The sequence below is a fragment of the Gastrolobium bilobum genome, unplaced genomic scaffold (genome assembly GCF_033153095.1).
Source record: "Gastrolobium bilobum isolate Gb01-03AN ecotype WA unplaced genomic scaffold, APGP_CSIRO_Gbil_v1 utg694, whole genome shotgun sequence".
NCBI lineage: Eukaryota > Viridiplantae > Streptophyta > Magnoliopsida > Fabales > Fabaceae > Gastrolobium > Gastrolobium bilobum.
Genome location: NW_026895750.1, coordinates 139497 through 164600, shown reverse-complemented (window position 1 = coordinate 164600; position 25104 = coordinate 139497). Strand labels below are relative to the sequence as shown.

General features: G+C 34.3%; 3 protein-coding genes across 3 annotated transcripts; 2 read left to right on the top strand and 1 right to left on the bottom strand.

Moving 5' to 3' along the window:
• On the bottom strand, nucleotides 1-3882 carry LOC133295617 (beta-glucosidase 18-like). The gene is made up of 12 exons (XM_061494463.1): nucleotides 3651-3882; nucleotides 3319-3385; nucleotides 3147-3205; nucleotides 2982-3057; nucleotides 2630-2704; nucleotides 2304-2391; nucleotides 1884-2136; nucleotides 1655-1770; nucleotides 1239-1491; nucleotides 1024-1126; nucleotides 463-571; nucleotides 1-385 (listed from the first exon to the last, which is right to left on the bottom strand). The coding sequence occupies exons 1-12, from the start codon at nucleotides 3804-3806 to the stop codon at nucleotides 139-141; spliced, it is 1602 nt and encodes a 533-aa protein (XP_061350447.1). The 5' UTR covers nucleotides 3807-3882; the 3' UTR covers nucleotides 1-138.
• A 4616-nt stretch (nucleotides 3883-8498) lies between these two features.
• Nucleotides 8499-13773, top strand: LOC133295618 (heavy metal-associated isoprenylated plant protein 3-like; the record flags this gene model as incomplete). Its single annotated transcript, XM_061494464.1, has 5 exons — nucleotides 8499-8523; nucleotides 9073-9114; nucleotides 12960-13013; nucleotides 13200-13283; nucleotides 13379-13773. Coding segments are annotated over 5 exons (600 nt in total), but the record flags the coding sequence as incomplete, so codon positions are not given.
• Nucleotides 13774-23309: 9536 nt separating this feature from the next.
• On the top strand, nucleotides 23310-23510 carry LOC133295624 (uncharacterized). Its single transcript, XM_061494469.1, has 2 exons — nucleotides 23310-23356; nucleotides 23429-23510. Exons 1-2 carry the CDS (start codon nucleotides 23310-23312, stop codon nucleotides 23508-23510), a joined length of 129 nt encoding a protein of 42 aa, XP_061350453.1.
• Nucleotides 23511-25104: the final 1594 nt, after the last annotated feature.

The following is a 25104-nucleotide window of genomic DNA, read 5'->3' as shown; positions in this document are numbered from 1 at the left end:
AAATAATCATTGTCCTGACAATTTTATTCTTTTGTGGACGAACACTGGCATAATATATAAAACTTTGTCTCCACAATTGTTTTTTCACATGCATCATTGCATGGAATTTTGGACTAGCATGAATACATTTCAGCCTGTTCAAACAACTTTGAAACCAGTAGTTATCACATCTTTGCTTCGAAGATATTGGTCACTCCGGTCTTCTAAGTTCATGTGAGTAGTGTTGTTGAGGAAACTAGAAAACCACTGAGCAGAAAGTTTTGGAATTCGTTCAAGAGTATGTTTATCCACATAATAAAGTCCAAATCTTACGCCATAGCCACTTGCCCATTCAAAGTTGTCCAACAATGACCACACAAAATATCCTCTTACATCTGCACCTTTCCTGCACATAATAAAAAACTTTAGACTTTTGTCAACTATGAAAGTAAGTAACTGCATATATTAGTCCTCATCACTCACCTTATGGCTCTAAGTAGAGCTGCAAGGTATGCTTTATGATACTCTATTCGTTGAAAATCTTGTAGTAAATCATGCATTGTCACATCCGGGTTGGGAGGTGAAGAATATCCTGAAACAAATTTTGGGTTGCCATCCATAACTCACCTTAAAACCCAAACTTACTAACAAAATGCGAGCTTAGAATATTGTCAGTTGTTCTTTGTTTCTGAATTTGTTCTTTAAGTATTCTGGTAAAGCCTGAATGGGAAAGAGCTGCGTGAGGAAGAATGAGAGGAAAATGGGGGCATGGGATGAGCATTTCTGATGTCAAAAGATTCAACCCTTTGCATGAAGTGCTTTATATAGTAGTGTAAGAATGGAGTGTAAGGCGAGTCCTAATAATGGTGGTCATGGGTGCCTGTGTTTGGTATTAAGATCATCATTTTAAGTGATTACGTGCATTTAATGTGTAAATAGGATCCGGGTTATTATTTTTTCTTATCAATTGATCAAGCAACAATGCAGGGAGTAAACAATGGGTGAAAATGAGACCATCTAATAATGTATTCAGTATTCACGCACCATTTTCTGTGATATACATGGGCATGTTATGGTATCTCATCTTAATGTAGTCCACAAGTTTCTCCATGCCACTTGGAACCACAAAGAATCTTGGCATTCCTGTCTGCTTAAAACAAAAGAAATTAAATCAAATATTATGTTCAATACCTAATCCTTTATCAAACATTTGAGTAACCAGTAACCAATATAACAGCATAAGCACTACATAAGGGTACCTGATCACCAATTGGAATGCCATCTCTCATTCCGGTTGTTTCCACAAAGCCTCGAATTGGATGATCTGCTCCAAGAGGACAAGCAGAGAGGGAGCAGTCCTTGACATAGAGAGCACCATAGTGATTGATGCCAATAAAGTCCAAGCTCCCTTTTACAAGACTCTTCTCCTTAGGAGAGAACCTTGGCATCTGGCTCCCAAGAATAGAGCGCATCTCAGCAGGGTACTCACCAAAAACCAAGGGATCTAACATCCTTCTTGTCACCAAATGAGCATGATAAATTTTTCATTAATAATATACATAATAGTTTATGTAGGCATGATTGTCATAACTCATAAGCAAAACTCTTCTCCTATTTCCTTTGATTATTGCAGGTATCAACTAAGAAAAGAAAATGGTACTTCTTAACAACTTACCATGCTATGACAAAAGCCAAGGCCCTATCCACAGCTTGTCTATCACATTCTTCATCTCTAAGAGGTTCATACATGAAGGTATGGGCAACAATGCCAATAGTTCCACCTTGCTTTGCCTGGATTAGCATCAGAACTTACTAATTAAACACCCATCCTGACCTTAATCCTCTTTCCTCTAACCTTAAAAATGTGCCAACAATGCCTTCAGTTTAGGGTCATTTTTGGTTACCTGAAAGTTCTTGCGGTATGATTCAACAGCCTTGGCATGTGAGAGTAACATATTGTGCATGACAACAAGAGGCTCAAGATCAGAGTTACCATTACAACAATTTCCAAAAGGGGGGGAACAGTGACCGGGGGGATATGTTCCCCTCATAAAGGCCATATCTGCAATTAGGTTCGGTTCATTGATAGTGGTCCAGTACTTAACCCTGTCTCCAAAGCTCTTAAAACAAAGTTCAGCAAAATGAACAAAATCTCTCCTACAACAAAGGAAGTATACTTTTATCAAAATCTCACAGTACTCTTGGATTAAACTTTTGGACTACGATTATGCAGGACAATTCAATGACGAAGTGACAAACCTCCAAATTCTTTAGCATTATTATATAATATAGGACTAAAAAAAAAATGAGAGCAGCGGATTTACTGTATTAGAGGACTAAGCCAACCCCCATATCTTTCTTCCAGTTCTTGTGGCAAATCATTATGGTGAATTGTCACCAATGGCTCAATCCCTGAATTAAGCACGCCATGTCCAGATTTAGGTACAGATAAGAACAATGTCATACCGCTAGAAATATAGTATAAATTATAAAACTATTTATGAGTTTGCAAACAGCTTTAGTTTTAAATTTCTTGGAGAGTTAGTTCTTATATTTTGACACATACAATGATTGAATATTATCACTCAAACAAAAGTCAAAACAAATTATAAGTTTGGAATCAAAGAACCAAATGGACATGTTACTTCACCTCTAAGCAGCAGATTGTCTATAATCTTGTTGTAGAACATTATCCCACTTGGATTTATGTCCCCATATATCCCTCCTGTTACAGCCCATGAAGATCAAATTGAGAAGATAATTTGAAAAAATAAGAAAGGTTTTAAATTGCAGGCAAGTTTTTTTTTTTTTTTTGGCTAAACTGAACCGATCAAGGTTTAAACCAGTTCCGAATCGGTATTCCGATTCAGTTCAGTTCGATTCGATTATTTTGCACAGCACTAATTGTGAACCGAATCGGCCACAATTGGCCTACTATAGTCACAACCAACTGCAATTTAAAACCTGATGGGAACTAATTATGTGAACTGTTAAAAACTTACTAGGTAAAATCCTCGCCCATGAAATAGAAAATCGATATACATTTACACCAAGAGAGGACATCAACTTGATGTCTTCCTGTCAAGCGTCAAGGACTATGGTTAAGAGAGTCAATGATAATAGTCAAAGTATAGTAAATTATGAAGCTGATATCAGATTATCATTACCAAATAGCGATGATAATGATCATCTGCTATGTCACCATTCTCATCATTTGTTACCTTTCCTGAAAATTTATCAAATTACATAGTGATTATTCATGTTCATCATTATAATTCCATAACTGTATGATTAGCAAACACAACATAGAATGAAATGAGATTACCAAAAACCATATACCTGGTGTGTGACTAAAAATATCCCAGTTGCTCAAGCCCTTACCATCTTCAAGAGGTGCACCTTCAATCTTTTTTTTTTTTTTTTTGAGAAAAAAAGAGTAAAATCCCATCAACAGAAACATCAAATTTTACATACTTCGTAACCCAAAAAAAAAAAAAAACTATGAGACCTGCTAGAGATATATAAAATCATTAATGTAACCTCACCTGACAACTTAAGCTTTTGGAGAATTGGTTCTTTACAAGACCAATAAATGTTATGTATTTCAGGGAAAAAACATAACTAACTATAACGTATTTGAAAGCAGAAAAAGCAGGAGAGTAAACGAGTACTTGGTAAGAGGAAGTGCTTGTTCCGAAGAGGAAGTTTTCTGGGAATTGAGATCCTGTGATTCCATCTTCAACTTCATGGGAACTTTGGACATGAAAATGAACACAACAAAACAGTGTCAGTACAGCACACAGGTTCTGTCTTGCTAGCATAACCATTTTGTTTCTATTGATCAAATGAAACTCATGATTGGTGGAGAACACAAAGTTAATGAAAAAGCCGATACGATTTAAACTAGAAAAAAAATATTTTTAATTTTTATTTTATTTCTTGTTTTTAAATTCTGCAACTACTGCATTTATTATTTGTCCAGTTGCGGGAATTTGGAAATATATGTGGTTATGAGTAGAGGTGGAGAGTGGGCTGCTCCGCCCCGCCTATTTCGCTTTCATCCAGTTAAAAAATATATGAGGCCACCCTGAACACGTGGAAAAAAGTAATATAAGATCGTTAAAAATTGTTGAGTTACTATCTCCTTTATGCAACAGCTTACGCAACATAACAATAATGGGTTTTTGTGGGCACCTTAAAAGTTCAATATCGTATCGGTCTTATTCTACGATGCACGGACACGAACACGGGACACGGGATACGACACGACACGCCGACACGTTAATTCTAAAAAATGTCATATCTGGACATGTTGGGACACGTTTTGATATTAAATAAAATTTTTAATATATAATATAATTTATATTTAATACATATGAGAATCCATAATAAGTCATATAATCAATTAAATATTTAAATTTCATAATATAAATATTAAAAAAATCAAAGTTGAAATAATTGATTTTAAAAATCTTAATATTAAAAAAAATTAATTTATATTGATGAATAATATTTTGCAAATGAATTTAAAAAAGTGGCATGTTATTCTTATACAATCTTTTTTTTTTTGTAATATATTCTTATACAATCTTACATTAAATCAGATCAATGATTTGCTTGTACGTGATGACTGATGACTCACATATCCAGTAAATAAAAATCATTAAATATAAATAACATCAACCAAATCTTAGAGTATAACTTAAAAAAATATATTTATTTGAATGATTTATTATTTTGTTTTTCCTTATAAGTTAATAACATCATTATGTGGACATTTTCCATGTTCACTTTTCCGTGTGGGTATTATTATTCTCTGCTCCTTTCAAACGTTTTGATCCTATGCAAACATAGAATACGGATACGGAACATTCTAGAAACCAACGCAACCCTCTTTCTCTCACTCTTTCACTTTCCCTTCCCTATAATTTCTCTGTCCATTCATCTTCAATTTTACAACCCCTCTCTCTGGTTTTCGCTGTTTCGTTTTCCAAATCCTCCGTATCTGAATCCCCTTTGAAGTTTGAGTATGGCATCAAAACGCATCTTGAAGGAGCTCAAGGATTTGCAGAAAGACCCTCTTACATCGTGCAATGCAGGTCAACCCTAAGGTGGGTGCGGAGATGCAATTGAAAACTTTCGGCGACCAGCGTCGTGAATCCAACTAGTCTCGTGAATCCAACTAGTCTCTTCTCCTCTGCTTCTGCTCCTTTTTATTTGTAATTTTATTTTTATTTTTACAAAAAAAAAAAATGCAAAACGTGTCCCAAAACGTTGATCGCGTGTCGGATACGGTCAAATTCGCGTGTCCCATTAGTCAACGTGTCCTAAAAAGTCAACCACGTGTCGGACGCGTGTTCGAACGTGTCCGAGTCCGACACGTGTCGGACACACATTTTTTCTCAAAAAAGGCGTGTCCGTGCTTTAGAGGTCTTATCAATATGACATATTGTTTTAACTTTAAAGTCATAATTATAATAAATATGAATTGTTTGAGCCTCAAACTTTGAGAGTGACGTTAACTCAACTCCACTTAAATTCACAGGAAAAAAGTCAAAATTACTGAAGAATGTCGAACAATAAAATTATAATTTTTTAAATGAAATTATATATGTCTAAAAACAATTTTTGTTACAGGAATATATTTACCCTTATGAGTCCAATAAAGATTAGGTTAGACCTATATAGTTGAGTTTGGTCCAGTTGTTATTTGGGTCTTCTTTAGAGTGAGTATTGTTTGGTGAAACCTTCCCAGAATGTTTTAGCGCAATCTTCTATAGCATGGAGAATATGATGCTCGTTGTTTGTTTTGATTAAGGATGTTCAACAATCAATCCAAACTAATTTAAATTATGGTGACTGAATCGAAAAAATCATAACTGAATTAATCGAAAATCGTAAAATTGAAAACTGAAAAAAAAAAACTGAAAAATTTAATTGAATTGAATTAGTTTTCATCACGGTTTGGTTGGTGAAAACCAGTCCAATCCAAATCGATGTAGTCTGCAACCTTTTTATTTTTATTTTGGGTAAAGATGTAGTCTGCAACCTTACTCTTTACCTACTTGGGCATTTCCATCATAACTCAAAAATCATATAGCAAAATTCTAAACCCAAGACCCATTAACCCATCATGTTGGAGAAAGTGGATTGTGTTTGATCTATGTTATGCTTTTTTTTTTGTAAGATACATCATATATTTTTATTGCATGGATTATTGTTGCACAACAACTTCTCTATATAATAAAATTTGGGTTACTTTGTGTCTCAAGCAACCATATTGTAAAATTTTTGTTGGAGATAAAAGATGATAATTCAACTTTTTGTTGTACTATATTGAAAATTATTAAATTAATGTTTACTGGTGCTTTTATATTACACAATAATCATCGTACAAAGTTTACAAAGTCAATACATACAAAAGATATGTTATTTGCACAAAAATCATCATATAAATTTTAAGTTTTTAAAAAAATCAAAAACCGATCCAATTCAAATCGAATAAAATTAGATTGGATTTAAAAAAAAATTCAAATCGAATGGATAATTACATAATCAAACCGAATGTATTGAATCAGATAATTTTTGCTTTCAAAATCGGTCCAAACCAGACCTTGAATAAACCTAGTTTTGATTGACGGGGACAAGGGGTACCTATAAAATATTTTGATGCTCAAGTTTAGAGCCCGTTAGGATTTTTCACAAAAAAGTTCTTTTTATGTCTTGTTACTTTAAAAATGTTTTTTTTATAAAAGCTAAAGTTATTTAGATTTTAGAAAAAAATATTTGATTTGACTTCTATTTTTCTTAAAGCTAAAATTTTTAGCTTCAAAAATTATTTTTGGCTTTTTTTATGCATTCTGCTTTTTTAAAAGCAAGCATCCAAACATACTTTTTTTGAAAAGTTTTTTTTTTCTTTAAAAAAATAGCTTTAAAAGAAAAAAAAAGTGTTCATCCAAGCGGACTCAGTATATGAACTAAGAGCTTAAGTCAAGATGGATTGATCATACTTGGACTTCAAGCTTTCATTATACAGGGCTCAATAGTGATTGGTTGTACACTTGTATGTTGTTTTAGTAATGGATAGAAGTGGCTCTTGCATATTATAGGTGTAGTTAGAACTTAGAACCAAGTGTCTATCTCATAACTATTGGCTATTAAGGTAGTTGTAGAGTTATGAGCTGTTGATATTGTGTAGGTATATGTTTGCGGGATAACATTGTTGTGGGATAAACATGTTTTCTTAATCTTTAAATCTTAACTATTGGGTCTCTTAAATTATTCATGAATTGAGCATTATATCCGTGTGAAATAAGTCCATCAAACCCATACATATGTTACTTCCCACCTGCATTATTTTTATCGTGTAACTGTAGCTAATTTCATCTTGTTTTTTATATATTTATATTTTATTTGTAATATATTTTTCGAAGATATAAAGTTTGAAACTAGCAATAGACATTTTTATTGTCAGAGATTATTACGGAGGTTGTGGACTTATTTTTCATCTAAGTCTATTTTTAATATTGTTAATAATTGAACGAATTAACTTGCCAATTTTACTCCTAGTTAGAACCAATTTCATCTTGCTTCCAAAACGACGTCATTTTGGGTTGAAAAATTAAAAAATTATAATGAAAAAGACTATTATAACCATGAAATAAATTATTATTACAAAAATAACTTGATTTCCGGGCTTTTTGACCCTTTTGTCCCTCATTAATTAATTAATAACCAATTTGTCCCTGATCCAGAACTATCTACCAGTACAGGTTAATCGACTAAATTGTTGGTTTAGGACCCCAAATCTGAATTACACATATTTTTTGCCCTTGGTTTCCACTCTACATTGATCCACTAAGGGAGTGTGACTTAGGGAGCATAATTTCCGAGTCAAAAATCTGATGTGGACATTAAATTCCTAAAACGAAGTCGTATGTTGTCATAACTTTTGTCTACGGTTAACAATACAAGATGTAGCCTTTTTAAACACATATACTGATTTGTTGTGATGTGTTATGGACGAATGTGACCTGTTTAATATTGTTTTGTGCCGTGATGATCAAATTGCTAAAAAGGTTCCATTCATAAGTTATACAATATTGAAATGGAATTCAATTCATTACACAACATAACATAGATCCAAAAAACATAACAATTCTGCATTCATTAAAAAAAGTTACGGGACATCAACAACTTAAAGGAAATACATGAACAAAACATAATAACATGATGTAAACCCTAAATCTACTCCTCATCCCCGTCTGTGTCCGTCTCCGAGTCGTCCTCATCTGACACATGACCCCCATCCCCTGCTGCCTTAGCTACCTCCCCACCTCTTGCAAGCTCCAGACGAGCAAGCCTGTCTTCCACACCCTTAAACCTTCCCTGTATATGTCTAAACCTTTCATTCCCTTTCTTTCTCCATTTTTTATGTGCCAGCGCCGTCTTTCCTATCTTCTTTGTCATTGCATTTATGCCCTTCATGACATCACGCAGTGAAAATCCACCTTCAGGTTCAGCTATCTCCTCAACCTCAGCCACATCCTCCTCCTCCTCCTCCTCATCCTCCGCCTCTGGCTCAACAATGTGGTCATCTGGGGCAACATAAGGAACCTCAACCTGGGGCATACCACTAAACTCCCACACACCCGATCTTGTGTTCTTAGTAATCTTGCACTGCTCCAATAGACGCTTTCCGAACTTGCAATTATAGCATGTGGTCTTCTTCAACAGCTCAGTCTCCATGGGAACACCAAAGTGAACCAATATCCTCTGTACCAGACAGGCGTATGGAAGATGACCCTTATGTTTGGCCTTAAACATAAACCAACAGATATAGTGCCTCCAGTTCACCATCTGGGCATGTCGGATAGCCCACATAATGGGAATGTCATGTTCCAACACCCTGGAATGATTAAAAGATCGCGGAAACAGAACGTGGGTGAGGACATAGTGTAGTATACGGGACTCCACAGAAAGCAACCCCACCGTATAGTGCAAGTGTTCCCCACGGACTCTTCTCTGCTCCTGCACGGCATCCTCTCGTACATATCCTGGAAGTACTACACCACTATCAGCGTCATACGCCACAGTCTGAGAAGAGTCAAAATCATAGCCGAGTATCTCCAACCATGCAGGTGCTGTCATGATGATCTCTATTCCACAGACCCTCGACTTCAGCTCGCCCTGTACGTAGCTGAGGTTATGGTAGAAGGCCCGCACCATAAGCTCTGAATACGGACATAGGGTCTCGGCCAACACCCTCAGATGTGCCGCCTCCAACACCCCCACAATTTCAAATCCCTCCTTATCAAAAAAGGCTGTATCCAAAGATTTTGGAGCACATAATGGCCGGTTCAAATGGTCACGTACGAATGAAGCGTGGACGGCAGGGTCGTCCTCAAACAGATACCCATACGGGAGATCAACAGTATCAGGCTCTTCGTCTTGTGGCCTTGACGAAGAAGGCCGCTCTTGCCTATGCTTGGTGCGTCTCTCAAGTGACTCATTGCCCTCATCGCTTGGTCTTCTGCGGCTCGTCATTTGTTTAGGGTACCTACAATGAAACATGTCAGCATTTAACTATATGAAACATGTCATGATGGTAATGAAAACTTGCAACATAAGGGTTGTAAACCAAAAGCAAACTTTTCCCACATACAAACTTTTCAAACAAAAAAATTCACACAATGCAAAAAAATAAACCTTAGTAGATTAGGGTTACAAAACCTAAAACAAACACTTTGATTAAGGTTCAAAAATTCGGAAAACAAACAAATAAAAAAAATTCCAAAACCTATAACACAATGCAAGTTAAGAAACCTTACATATCCTTGAGATTTCACGATTTGGACCGTATTTTGGTGCAATCCACACGCCTGAGGGAAGGGTTTGGGGCGTTCTTCAGCTGCTCTTGCGGATTTGGGGTTTGGGCCGCCTCCTTAGTCGATTAGGTTTACTACCCCCTCTGCCGAATGGGGGGTTTTTAAAAAACAAATCCGTCGATATTTAGTCGACTAAATATCGTGCCTTAGTCGACTAAATATCCCAAAAATTTAGTCGATCAAGATGATTTTTTAGTCGACTAAATTTGGTGTAGTCCACATTCTGAATTTTGACCATTTGCTCGACTAAAAAAGCAAGGTAGTCGACTAAAAGGGGGCAGGTTGGTGCATAGTTCTGGATCAGGGGCAAATTGGTTATTAATTAATTAATTAGGGGCAAAACGGTCAAAAAGCCTGATTTTCGCCTCAAAACAATGTCGTTTTGGGCTCAATGTAGATAAGTTATCTACATTGACTTTAGAAAAAGCGAACCCATAAAAAATTGCCAATTAATCTAATATAATGATGGGTAAAGGATTTCTCCCATCAATGGAGATAAGTTATCTCTGGTGTGTCCAAAACGACGTTGTTTTGAGACGAAAATGAAAGCATTTTTGTAATCTATATATATATAAAGGAAACCCATTTGTTGGAAAGTTTTGCCATATGTCACTCCCTCCTTGCATCTCAAATTTCTGTTCACACCACTACCCACTTAAAAACTTTCCTTCTTTGGCAAATTCGAATTATTAAATATTAAAAAAATTATATTTTCAATCACAAAACGAAAAAAAAATGAAAAATTAAGTTTTTATTCAATTAAGTTGTGGTGGCAGACACCTCATTAAATGCCTCACTGTCCTACTCATCATTCAATGACCCATTGTCCCACTTCTACATTGGAATTGATCAGCTCTTTTAAAATTCAAATCAGCTCTTTTAAAATTCAAATTTATGTTGATTTCTACATTGGAATGATCAGCTTTTTTAAAATTCAAATTATGTTTTGATTTCAAAATTTGGATTTCAATTTTGAATTTGAAATTGTGATGTTGGGAAAAAAATTGAATTGAATAATACTTTGTGGCAGACAACTGATTTAATCTCTGACTGCTTTTCTTTTGTTGCTTGCGTCTATAAGAAGGAACGTTGGACTGGAATATTGTTCTGTCTATTTCTCTTTTCTCTCTCTTATTGCTGCTAGGGTTTTTCCTTTCACTCTTCTTCACTCCCTTACTTACCCTTCATCGTTTTCGTTCTCTTCGTTAGTGTGAATCCCTGTCTTGTGTGTGTTTTTTTGTTTCTTTGACACGATGGATTCATTGTGGAGTTAAGATTTTGTGTGTGTATCTGTTAAGAAGAGGAACGAGTGGTTTAGTTGAGGTTTTGTGTCGGTGGTTGTGTTTGGAAATGGCGACGATGAACCCTTTTGATTCGTTGGGCGATGATGTTGAAGATCTGTCGCAGTTGATATTTCGTTCTTCCCTCAGGTATTTTATTCTTGCTGACTGTTTCTTTTAGAGGAATAGCTTCTTTCTTTCCTTCTTTTTTCGTACTCCCAAGCGAAATGTTTTCAACATATGATTTTATAAAGGATCTTGATCCTACCAAGGAGGACTGGAAGATTAAGGTTAAGGTGGTTCGATCTTGGAAGGTTCCTAACTTTCAACATATATATAGATTTTGATTCATAAGAAGAAAAAAAGGGTTCGTTGTTGTCATCTTTGTTGGGGTATTTTTTTTTTTTTTTTCTTGCAAATGATGTCAAAACCATTTCATTTGTTGACGCAGGTTCAAATTATTGATTTTTTTATTTTGTTACATCTTTTTAAATAGGTTTGATGCAGAAGCGTATACAAACTCGCAGTGAAGGTGTGGAACCAATGCACTCTACGAAAAGAACATAAAGGTTCAAAGATTTTGATGATAACAAACAAGCATGGAAAGAAAGCTTCAAGGTGCAACCATAAAAAAGAAGTCTAAACAAGATTAAGACTCAAGCTTCAAGAGAAGTCTCTAAATCCAAACTCAGAGTAATATACTATAGGACTTAGGATTATTTGTAAATTGATTCCTTACAAGAACGAAGCTCAAAGTATTTTTAAATACATGCACTAAATCATCAATTGACATTCAAATACATTCCTAGCATGAAAATACAATTTTCAATGTTCATAAAATGTTTAAACAATATTTGAAAGTGATATGAATCAAGAGAAAACCATTTTAGGGAGAAATCCAACCTGTCAACAGGTTGGTAATCGATTACCCAACAATGGTAATCGATTACCCTTCATGGTAATCGATTACCCACTCGATGGTAATCCATTACCTACTGTACAGAAGACAAAAATAACGGCTATAAAACTGCTAGTTTGCGAAAATGAGTAGGAAAAAGGTCATGGGGGCCCTCTATAAATAGAGACTATTGTTCCCATTGATAAGACACACTTCTTAATCATTATTACTCATTAATTCTCATCCTATTTGCATTATTCTTGTCTTCTTGATCATAAATTCTCTTTGAGCTTTATTATAGTAAGAGTGTCAACAACTATTGTTCTTCAACTTGTGTTATTTGTACTTTGAGAGTACTTAGCCATTATTAAACACATTCCTTTGGTTTATTGAGTAGTTAGGGGAGTGAACCCTATACACTTGAAAGGTCACCGAATACCTAAGTAAATTTGGAGTGAATTGTAAGGTTACAAAGTACTCGTAAACTTGGAGATTGAAAGGTATCTAAGAACCCGAAATTTTGGAAGATTGTAACGGTTTGTCAAGCACCCGTGAAGCTTGACCATTAGTGAAAGAGTTGATCGAGCGACTTCAGTCTGGACGTAGGTCACAAGTGGTGGTGACCGAACCAGGATATATCGTGTTTGCAATTCTTTAAACTCTAAACTCTTTATTTCTAGCACTTTAATTGCTTCTTTGATATATTGTATGTGCTAGAATAAGCTCTATAATTGTGACATATTATATATTGTAGATTGTTTGAATGTATTGATTAGTTTTCCACATATCAAAGTTTGGTAGAAATAATTATTTATAAACTAGAAGGGGGCTTTTGCGAAAATCTTGTAATACTCAATTCACCCCCTTCTTGAGTATGGAAGCCACATTCCTAACAGAAGGGAGCAATTCTGATCGACAACAAATCCGAGAAACAAACAGAAAACCAAAAAACTAAAGACGAAGAGGTTCATCACTGGTCCCCCAAACCGGTTCTATTATTTATTTCATATGTTCTGCCACTGCCAACCTGGTATTTTTTTTTCTTTTTTTCCCCCTAATTTGTTTCTATTAAATTAATGCACAACATGCTGATCCTTTTTTTTAAACAAATTTATTTCCTCTTTTCTTCTTATTTATTTGTTGGATTAATGTAACATGTGTCGTCTGTTGTTCTGAAAATGGCTCTGCATTGCCAGGGATGTGTGGACAAGATTCGCAAGATTGTGTTGAAAACCAAAGGTGTGTGTGTTTTTTTTTTTAATGATTTTTTTGGGGTTTAATTCTCTTTGTGATTTGGCTAATTTGGCAAGAATGTGATTTTAACGGGGGTGTAGGTGTTCAAGAGATGGCCATAGACAAGGAAAAGGACACTGTAACTATGAAGGGGACAATGGACATGAAAGCTCTTATGGCAAATTTGATGGAGAAGCTTAAGAGGAAGGTTGAGGTGGTCCCTCCCAAGAAAGACAAGGAAGGTGCTGGTGGCGAGAAGAAGAAGAAGGGTGATGGTGGAGGAGATAATAATGAGAAGAATGAGGAGGAAGGAGGAAGAATAGAGCAGGGTAGGATGAAGTATTTGGCACCTGCAACTGGCTTTGGTTATGGGTATGGTAATATTGGCGGCTATAACTATGGGCAAGTCCACCCAGAACAGTTCTACTATCAGTTTAATGCACACCCACCACAGATGTTTAGTGATGAGAACCCAAATGCTTGCTCTGTCATGTGAGGTGTCCGTGGTTTCATTCAACTGGGTCTTGATGATGGTCTTTGGCTAATTTGATGGCAGGGGAAACATAATAGAAAGTAGAATCTTTCTATTCTTTTTAGCTTTTCTTTTTTCTTTTTTAATTAATTCAATGGAAACTTTAAAATGAGTTTGTGCTCTTAGTAAGGAAGGGTTTTGATGGGATTAACTAATAAATAATAGCCATTACTCTTGACATCATATGGCTAAGGGCATAATGTTAATGATAATATAAAAACTCTCTCCCACTTTGGTCTAATTTGTATGTTGTTGTGGAACGAAGCTGTTGCTGCAAATCTTCCAATAATTTAATGATTGTATATTATGAAATTTCTTCTTTTTTTCTATGATGTTATATCTGTCCATTTTTTCATGGGTAATTGTTAGCCCTATTAATGTTGCATAAAAAAACAAAAACATTAAAAAATATTGTAAAATAACAAAATTATTTATATTGTAAAATAAATTTGAAATTTGGAAATAAATTAAATGGAAAATTATGTGAATAATTTTTTGTGGCAGACAACTCATTCAATGTCTCACTGCATTCTACATTGGAATAACTCAACTCTTCTAAATTTCGAATTTATGTTTAAATTTGAATTTTGAATTTGAATTTTTAACTTTGTAATGGTGGGAAAACTTTTGGAAATTTTTTTGTGGTAGACAACTCATTTAATGTCCCACTACTTTTTTTGTTGTTGTATATTATGAGTAAAAAAGACCTGTACTTTTCTTTTGTTGTATATCCCATTATTTTTTTCATGGGTAATTGTTAGCCCTATTAATGTTACTTAAAAAAAAAACATTAAAAAAATATTGTAAAATAAAAAAATTATTTATATTGTAAAATAAATTCGAAATTAATAATAACTCAACTCTTCTAAATTTCGAATTTATGTTTAAATTTGAATTTTTAACTTTGTAATGGTTGGAAAACTTTTGGAAAATTTTTATTATTAGTATACTCATTTAATGTCCCACTACTTTTTTGTTGTTGTATATTATGAGTAAAAAATACTTTTACTTTTCTTTTGTTGTATATCTCACTATTTCTTTATGGGTAATTGTTAGCCCTATTAATGTTGCATAAAAAAACAAAAACATTAAAAAAATATTGTAAAATAAAAAAATTATTTATATTGTAAAAAAATTTCAAGATTTGGAAATAAATTAAATGAAAAATTATGTGAATAATTTTTTGTGGCAGACAACTCATTCAATGTCCCACTGCATTCTACATTGGAATTTCCAAATTAATAATACCTCAACTCTTCTAAAATTTGAATTTATGTTTAAATTTGAATTTTGAATTTGAATTTTTAACTTTGTAATGGTGGGAAAACTTTTGGAAAATTTTTTGTGACAGACAACTCATTTAATGTCCCACTACTTTTCTTTTGTCGTATATTATGAGTAAAAAAGACCTCTACTTTTCTTTTGTTATATATCCCACTATTTTTTGCATGGATAATTGTTAGCTCTATTAATGCTGCATTAAAAATACAAAAAAACATTAAAAAAATATTGTATAACAGTCCTCACCAGGAGTAGCTTTAAGATACTGCAGAATTCTCTACCAGTCACGGATCTAGCATAATCAGCATCAGTGTAAACTTCTAAAGAGAGATTGCCATCACGTCGGAATAACAATTCTTTATCAGGAGTAGCTTTAAGATACTGCAGAATTCTCTCTACTTCCTGCATGTGTTTCTCCTTTGGATCGTGCATAAACTGACTGACAACACTAACAACATAAGCTAGGTCTGGTCTAGTATGAGCCAGATATATCAATTTCCCAACTAGCCGTTGATATTGTCCTTTATCAACTGGAGGACTCTCTTCTTCATAGCCTATCTTGTGATTCTGCTCAATAGGAGTATTAGAGGGTTTACACCCGAGCTTTCCTGCTTCTTTGAGAAGATCAAGAACATATTTCCTCTGGCTAATAAAAATTCCTTTCCTTGAATGAGCTACTCTATCCCTAGGAAATATCTCAGTTTCCCAAGGTCTTTGACTTCAAACTCAGAGGCAAGCCGTGTTTGCAGAATCTGTTTCTCCACAAAATCATCACCTCTGATAATAATATCATCAACATATACAAGGAGCACAGTAAGCTTCCCATTATGGGAGTGCTTGAAGAAAAGAGTGTGATCTCCTTGACTCTGTCTGTATCCTAAGGTCATCATAACCTTAGTAAACCTTCCAAACCAGGCACGAGGTGACTGCTTCAATCCATACAAGGCCTTTTTTAATCTACAAACTTTATTTTCTCCCTTCACAGAATCAAAACCAGGCGGGATTTCCATGTAGACTTCTTCTTCTAACTCACCATTGAGGAAAACATTTTTCACATCAAATTGATTTATATCCCAATTGTAATGGGCAGCAAGGGATAACAAGACTCTCACCGTATCCATCTTTGCAACTGGAGCAAATGTTTCTTCATAATCAATGCCATAGGTTTGAGTGTAACCTTTGGCAACTAATCGAGCCTTGTATCTCTCAAGAGTTCCATCAGAATTATATTTAAGGGCATAAATCCATCTGCACCTTACTGCTTTCTTTCCATTAGGTCTATCAATAACCTCCCATGTTTTATTTTTCTCCAACGCATTCATTTCCTCTTGCATGGCTTGAGCCCAATTCCCATCTTTCAAGGCTTCATGTACTGATTTTGGGATTGCAATAGAGTCTAGTTCTGAAACAAAGCTTTTGTGCTGCACAGAAAGATTAGCAGAGGAAACAAAATGGGAGATAGGGTATTGAGTATAAGAGGGACAGGATGGACAAGATTTCTTGGGACAAGCTCTTTTTCCTTTTCTAAGAGCAATGGGTAAATCATCAGAATCAGTAGTAATGGATAAGTCATCAGAAGTATTAACATCATGATCAGAAATATGAGATTCAGGACTTACCAGTGGTTCAGACGATTAAGGTTGCTGCTGAGGCAATGTGGGCTGTTTCCTTCTTTGATATACCAACTCATGTGTCATAATCTTTCGTATCTCTGGTGTACTTGAGGAATCAATCACAGGAGGATCAGTCACAGGAGGATTACTCACAGGAGGATCAGTCACAGAAGGATTACTCACAGGAGGATCAGACACAGGAAAAACAGACACAGGAGGAACAGGACCAAGAGGAGGATACATTGACACAGGTAAAGGAGTAGACACAGGTAAAGTAGTAGACACTGAAGATTCAAACTCAAAGAAGGGAGGTGATGAGATTTCTGGTGAAAGATTCTCCCCCTGAAGATGAGGATACCTAATACCACGTTTGGTTTATAGGTTTATACTATGTTTGTCGTAGGTGGTGCCGGTTCAATGGTTTTATCGTAAATAATATTGTTACACTATTCTATGCTTTGGAATCTCCAGCATATAATATAAACTTTACAACCTATGCTATTATTATTGTTATTTACTATTAATTTCATTTTCAATTTTCTGTTGAGAAGCATGATCTCATAATATCAGCTGAAATATATGATGAACTCAAGAAGATGAGAAAATTCATTTTAGAAATTATTCTTGACTTCTAACATAATGTTTTGACATAATTTACTTTTATCAACCAAATCAGAAACAAGCCGCAAAAAATAAGAAAAGATTAAAAAAAGAAGAGAAAGATTATACATATAACCTATTTTTATTTATAATCTCTTACAATTATATTTTAACCGTTAATTTCCATCAATTAAAGATTATTATTTTCAGAAATCAAATTTATTAATTCGCAATAAATGACAATTGTTGATTGGCGAAAATCTGTTAAAATATAGTTATGAGAGGTTATAAACGAAAATAAATTGTGCGTATAATCTTCTTATAAAAAAAAGGATTAACATATTCATTATGTACGTAATTCAAAGATTTTTCCCGTGTTTTTTGAACAACAATCAAATGCTTTTTGCTTAAAAAAAAAACAATCAAATGCTTCCAAGATTCACCATTGATGGATTCGAGATTCGTCAATATAGAGACTAATATATAACAGCAACTTGAAATCTAACGTTGTCCATCTATGATAATGGTAGTGGCCAGGCTGTTTAAAGCTTCGGCCTACGATTCATTGGATCAGAGGTCCTTATGAGTTAAAAGATTGTTTGACCATTTAAATATTGAAAAAAATATTTATCTTTTTGAAAGATATAATTATATTATTTTAAAAGAGATAAAAATATAATCTAATATTTTTTTATTTAAATTTTAAAAAAAAAATTCACTCTCTCTCCCATAATTTCAATTACTTATATCTTTCTCTCACTTAAAATGACATAACTTCATATCCTTTAAAAAGACAAACACTAAACACTAAACCCTTAAATATTAAGATTGTTTAAATTAACTTATTTTTTAAAAAAAATAACTTTTTCTTCAACAAGGTAAGTTGAATTTAATATATATATATATATATATTAACTTGAAAATGAATTGAAAATAAAACCTCCAAATGCATGCTCTTAAATTAAATATATCATGTTCGAGATGACAGCAATCAATCCAAACTTCTCCAAATCACCAAAATCACCATAACATGGATGACAAAGTAATGGCATTAATTAAGAAAAATGTTACTTATATCCTCGTTTACAACTTAGGACCAATTTGCAATTACATAAAACAAAATTTCTACCATAGTGCAAAATATATCACTAAAACTAACGCTCAACAAACCATAATTTCTATTTCGTCTGCGTCCAAAGATCAGTCGACGACCTTCAGTGAAGCTTAATTTACAGGACAAAAATAGAATTCCCGAACGCAAAATTAATGCATTTGACATGCGTATTTGTGAGGCAGATGAAGTCCCAATATGGAAGATGTAAGGGGGAAAGGGAGCTTGTCATTTTCCCGGGTTCAACATTCACCCCGGATGGACAACCCCAGTCCCAAGCATCTTCTTCATTCACCTTCACATATCGGCTTATCAACACCTTTTTATTGACGGGATCCAACAACTTGTACCCCTTTGTCTTCTCATCATAACCAATGAATACAAACTTCTTACTCTTATCTTCAAGTTTCGTTCTCAACTGATCCGGTATGTGTGCATATGCAACACTACCAAAAATCTTGAAATGAGCCACTGATGGCTTTAGACCGCTCCATGCTTCTTGTGGAGTTTTATCATTCACACTTGAGTGCGGACGTCGGTTCTGCACGTACACTGCACATTGTACGGCCTCTCCCCAGAACTCTTTCGGCATGTTCTTCGTTTTCAACATAGATCACACCATATCCAGGATATTCCGATTCTTCCTCTCAGCTACTCTATTTTGTTGGGCGAGTACGGAGCGATCAGGAACCGCCTTATCCCATGTTCTTCACAATACTTCTTGAAAGTTGTTGACACGTACTCCCCACCTTGGTCTGAACGGACCGATTTGATGTACCTCCCAGTACCATTCTCTATCATTACTTTAAAACTCCTAAATGCCTCTAGCACCTCGGATTTTTCCTTCAAAAAATACACCCAAGTCTTTCGACTGAAATCATCAATAAAAGTTACAAAATACTTCTTACCACTGAAGGACCCCGGAGTAATGGGTCCACACAGGTCGGTATGTATCAAATCCAGAGGCTGCCTAGCTCGGTATCTCACCATCTTTTGGAACGGGCTCCTCGCATGTTTTCCCAATACGCAGTCCTTACAAAATTTTCCTTCAGAGTTAATCTTTGGTAGTCCCACTACCATGTTTTTCTTCATCATCTCGGTCAGACCACCGTAGTGAAGGTGTCCAAACCGTCGATGCCACAAATCCATCTTATCTTCTACCCCGGCTTGCAGACAGCCGACCTCCGTGCTCCTCAAACTCAACTTGTACATTCTGGTTTTCTCCATCTGAACTCGGGCTATCAAACACCCTTGTTTGTCTTTCAGTAGTAGAACTCGGTCTTTCATTAGAACCGAGTAGCCCTTTTCCATCAACTGTCCAATGCTCAGAATATTGCTTTTGAGCTCGGGCACGTAATACACGTCCCGAATTGTAGCAACTCGTCCATCCTTTTGCAAGAAACAGATCGTACCTCGACCTTTTACATCAATTTTGGACGCGTCTCCAAAAGAGACATGTCCGGCTTCCACCGTTTTCAACTCCTTGAACAGATGTTTGTAACCACACATGTGATTACTGGCACCAGTATCCAAGTACCACTCTGTCTCACTCTTCGAACTCATTTCACCATGTGCTAACATCAAAACTCCTTCATCTCTTATCTCTCCTTCTGCAGCAAAGTTTGACGTCCCGTCAACTCTCCTTTCATCTCGGCAATCCTTCGCGAAATGCCCAACTCGGCCACAGTTGTAGCACCTGTCCGAGTTGCAATCTCTTGCGTAGTAACCAAACTTCCCACACTTATGACATTCTACATTATTTTGATTCGACCACCGGCCTCTTCCACCTCGGCCACATCCTCTACCTCTCCAGTTTTGCTGACTCAGCTCAGTTTTTTCTTCATTTCTCATCTCATGACCTCGGCCACGACCACCTCGGCCATTTCCACGTCCAGCTCGGCCATGACCTCTACCTCGGACGTTCTAAGAATACAGCGCCTTCTCTTCCTTGATATTTGCTTTTGACTGGAGTGCTTGCTCCAGTGTCTCTTCCTTCTTCTTTTTCTTGCGTTGTTCATGCGCCTCAAGAGAACCCACTAGCTCTTCAACAGAGAGCATAGCCAAGTCCTTAGACTCCTCAATTGCACATACCACGTTTTTGAAGTCGTCTGTCAGCGACCTCATAATCTTTTCAACAACTCTAGTCTCAGATAATTCCTCACCATTCTGCTTTAACTTATTCACCACGGCTTGAACTCGGGTGATGAACTCGGATACACCCTCTGAATCTTTCATCTTCATTCTTTCCAACTCGCCACGCAGATTCTGAAGTCGGACCTGCTTAACTCAGTCAGCTCCTTTATAGACATTCTCCAAGATGTCCCACGCTTCCTTTGACGTCGTCGCACTTGCAATCTTCTCAAATCCGGACTCATCTACAGCTCGGAATAACATGTATAAGGCCGCATTGTCCTTCGCACGCGTCTCTTTCAACGCCTTGGTTTGAGCTGCTGAGTATCCTGCGGTAGTTGCAGGTTCAGCAAAACCATCATGAATAACATCCCAAGTATCTTGGGATCCGAGCAACGCCTTCATCTGAATGTTCCAATTCACATAATTCGCCTTTGTCAGGCGGGGAAATGGCATACTGGAAGTGGTCACACTCTCCATAGCTCTGATACCTCTTTGTAATTCAGAGGTCCTATACTGGTGTTTCTCTCCAACACTCGAACGCACAAACAAGTCTCTGAATATACCTCTTTGAATTACTGATTCTACCAAGCCACTTTACAAGATTTACAATGAGCTATTTATAAACAATAGCAAATGATTATGAATACTAATGACCAACTTAGGAAATCCAAACATAATAATGACTACTTCTTAAAAACATTAAACTCATTAATGTCCACTAACAAATTCTTAACCCTTCACCACAAACTCTTCATTTTCTATTTTCATTTATTCTAAATAAAGTTTAAAACCCAACAAGATTTGCACCCGAACGCCTTTGCTAAGGAACACCGCTGTACCGTTGTGGTAAATCGAATTTGCCTTGCTCTACGTTGCTAAGGTCATAGGCGGTACTCCCAACAAGCTCTCCAAGATGTAAAAATCGCTGCTTTTCTTTAATGGTTCCCTCTTTCTTTTTTGACTATAAGGTGTTTGTATTTATGCCTTCTTTCATTTGGAGTTGCAGAAAGGTGGTGAGGTTGAACATTGTCCAGGTTTTGATGCTAGAGGAAGCAACCCATTAACTTAGAAAGAAGTCTAATGTTCAGAGTTATGAATTAGTCAATTTGCATTCACTGTAACATGCATTTTTTATATTAAAAAAAAATCATTTTAATTTTTTAATTGAAAACTTTATATTTCAAGTTAATATATTTTGAAAAAATTTGTTTATATATAGACTGGTTTGATATTTATAATAAGGAACTCAAGTTTTAATTATTTTAAAATCATCTTATAATGTCTTTTACATATGTAGTATGGTATGTAGCTTAGCTATTTGTGTTTTTAACTCAGTGTTATGCTTATTGAGCTACTTTTAACTTCTATAAACACGATGATGGTTCTGAGGAGCTAGTCACAATTTTGGTTAGCTCTCAAAACAGTTGTTTGGGCTGAAATTTGTGGCTATTTTTATTCTAAAAATTCCAATGCACTGAGAACTAAGTTTTCCTTTTTTCTAAGATTTGATAGTATAAGGCTTGATTATATAATATCTGATTAAATTTTAATACAATCTAGTGTTTGACATAATATTGTACAAGATAATATCATCCAGTGCTTAGTAATGCACGGTATAATACTAGATAAAATAAAATAAAAATAAATATTTTTGACAAAAATACCTTTTAATAAAGAATTTATATAATTCTTCCAAATATATCATAGGATATTAATTTTATAGAAATCTATTGATCAATGTGTCCAAAAAATATATTATTTTTTATAAAAATAAAAATATCCAATATTTTAAAGAATTATATACTGAAAAATTATCTTTTATTTTAATATATTAATATTAAAATAATATATTACTTTTGAGAATTGCACTGATTAATACATTAATCATTTATCAGGTCTAATCTCACCCCCTAGGTATGATTAAGTTATATATCATTTTGATGTATAAAAGCATCCTACTATATAAGCTTATATTATACGATGATCACATCAAACAACTAAAAATATCATAATATATAGTATCTTAATATCCCACCCATGAAAACTTTGCTGACATGTCGTTCTCTCCTTCAATTTCAGCTTTGTGTTCACACATGAAACCAATTTGAAATGTTTCTTCTTTTAGCAACTTTTTAAAATTCGAATTTTAAGCTACATAGGTGGGAAAATAGTTGGAAAGAGATTGGTGGCAAATATCTGTATTAATATCCCACCACTTTTGCATGGGTAATGGTTAAGCCTATTAATAATATCACTATTTTCTGCATAGAAAATTTTTAAACCTATTAATAATATTTATTATTATGTTTATTAGGATTAATTATTTTTTGGGTATACAAAAAATGAGTTTAAAAAACCTCCTTAATTTGTGTATAAATAGGATATGTGTTAGTGCATATTTTTCATTGGTAATAAGCTTCTGTGCACATATTTCTTCTATTTTTGTCTGTTTATGTGCTTCATCTTCTCTAGCTGTTCTTCTGGATAATCTTACCCATTATATGTGTGTTTAAGTTTTCTACTTCATGTTTGTTCATATTCCATGTTTATTGTTTTGTACTTTATTGGGTGAATTATTTATATTATTTCTCTATTCAACGTTAATATAGTATACTGACAACAGCAAGTTTTTTTTTTGAATTAGTTTTGATGTTGAAGTCAGAGACACCTTGCTAGACAAAAGAAATCTGTGACTAATGAAGATGTTGTGCTGTAAAAAGTCCTTGGAAGAAGTAAGCATGAGTTGATTGTGTTTGTAGGAGATGTGTTTGGTGTTTGTGTGCGACGAAGATGAAAGGGTGGTGGCGAGGCAACCCGCACCAGACTTGTGTCGTTACTGTAGAGGGATGGTGCAAACCATTGACGTAGAGATCCATTAGAGGTTTTGTTTTCTACCATTGTGCTATAAGATCAAGCGCAGATACTACTGCACCATGTGTAACATGCGGCTAGAAGTTCTGTAAAATAGTGATCATAGGTGCATCATGCAAGATCTGTTTCTTTTTTGCAAATCTTTTTCTCCAATTCTGTGTACATAATCAGCGAATACTATTAATTATGAAGATAAGAAAATAAAACATGCATTTTTACATGTAGGGCACTACGTTACAATGTGTTTGTTTTGGGGTTAAATGAATTTATTTAGTATTTGTCACGATAAATGAAAATGCGAATCAATTCAAATCATATCCGCGACCTGTTTAATATATATATATATATATATATATATATATATATATATATATATATATATATATATATATATATATGGGATAAATATTTCTACAACCACTTTAGATAAGGTTATATACAGCTACTCAAAAACTACGTCATTTTGATTAATGAAGGGTGTTTATTAATTTTAGGTGAATTAATGAAGGGTGTTTCCGTAATTTTTTATATTTTTTTATCATATACATTTTATTGAAACACTCTTTATTAATTCACCTAAAATTACAGAAATATCCTTTATTAATCAAAACGACGAGTTTTTGGGATAGCTGTAGATAACCTAATCTAAAGTAGCTATAGAAATAATTTTTCATATATATATATATATATATATATATATATATATATATATATATATATCGTTGCTATTTGGCACGATATAAAAAATTATGTACAATTTTTTTTCCGTAAACCAATATTTTCTTTTTTTAATACATATTTTCATCATCTTATTTTTATTATATATATATATATATATATATATATATATATATATATATATAGTTTTGGTCTTTACAAATTTTTATTCATTTGCATTCTAAACCCTCATAATTTAATGTTTCAATAAGTAAAAATTATAGAGAGTAATATTATTGCTAGAAGAGAGAAGCCACTAAAGAACAAAAATATCACGTGTTTGCTTTAAACCCCATGAACCAGAATTTTTTTTCACACTTAACCAGTTAATAACAATAATAATAATAATTTCCAAAAAAAAAACAATAAAAATAATAGTAATAATATATAACCTTAAATAAAAATGTAAATCAAATGCTAAAAATTTTATTTCAAATTTGTTGAATACCATTAAATATGTCTAAGAAACTGAATTTTAAGCAATTTATGTCACTGTGTTTGTTTGCTTTGAACGTCAGCATTTGAAAGAAGAAAGAGAAGAGTTGCTCACAAATTAATGAAACAACAGTTAAAGTAGATCGAGTTCCCATGATGCTCTTATAATGTCCCAGACATGGTATTGTTGGGTAGTAAAATCCGAAGATTAGAATCGTTCTCTAGGAATGGTTGTTTTAGTTTCCTTTCTTGGTTCTATTCTTAAATTCTTGAGTTTTAAGTGACCAATCTTTCAAACAAAGAAAAGACTAAAAGATGCTAATTTGGATTCAGATTTGTATTAACAGAATTAGTGAGATATATATTGGAACAACAATTACAAAATTTTGGAATTCTCAATTTATGAACTTTCCTAAAGCAATTCGCATTCCTGCATTTTTCCACTACTAAGGCACTTTTATCACAAAATTTGAACGACTAAAGCACGTTTATCTGGAACTTCCCAGTTCCATAATTGTTCCTCAAAAGGGTCTT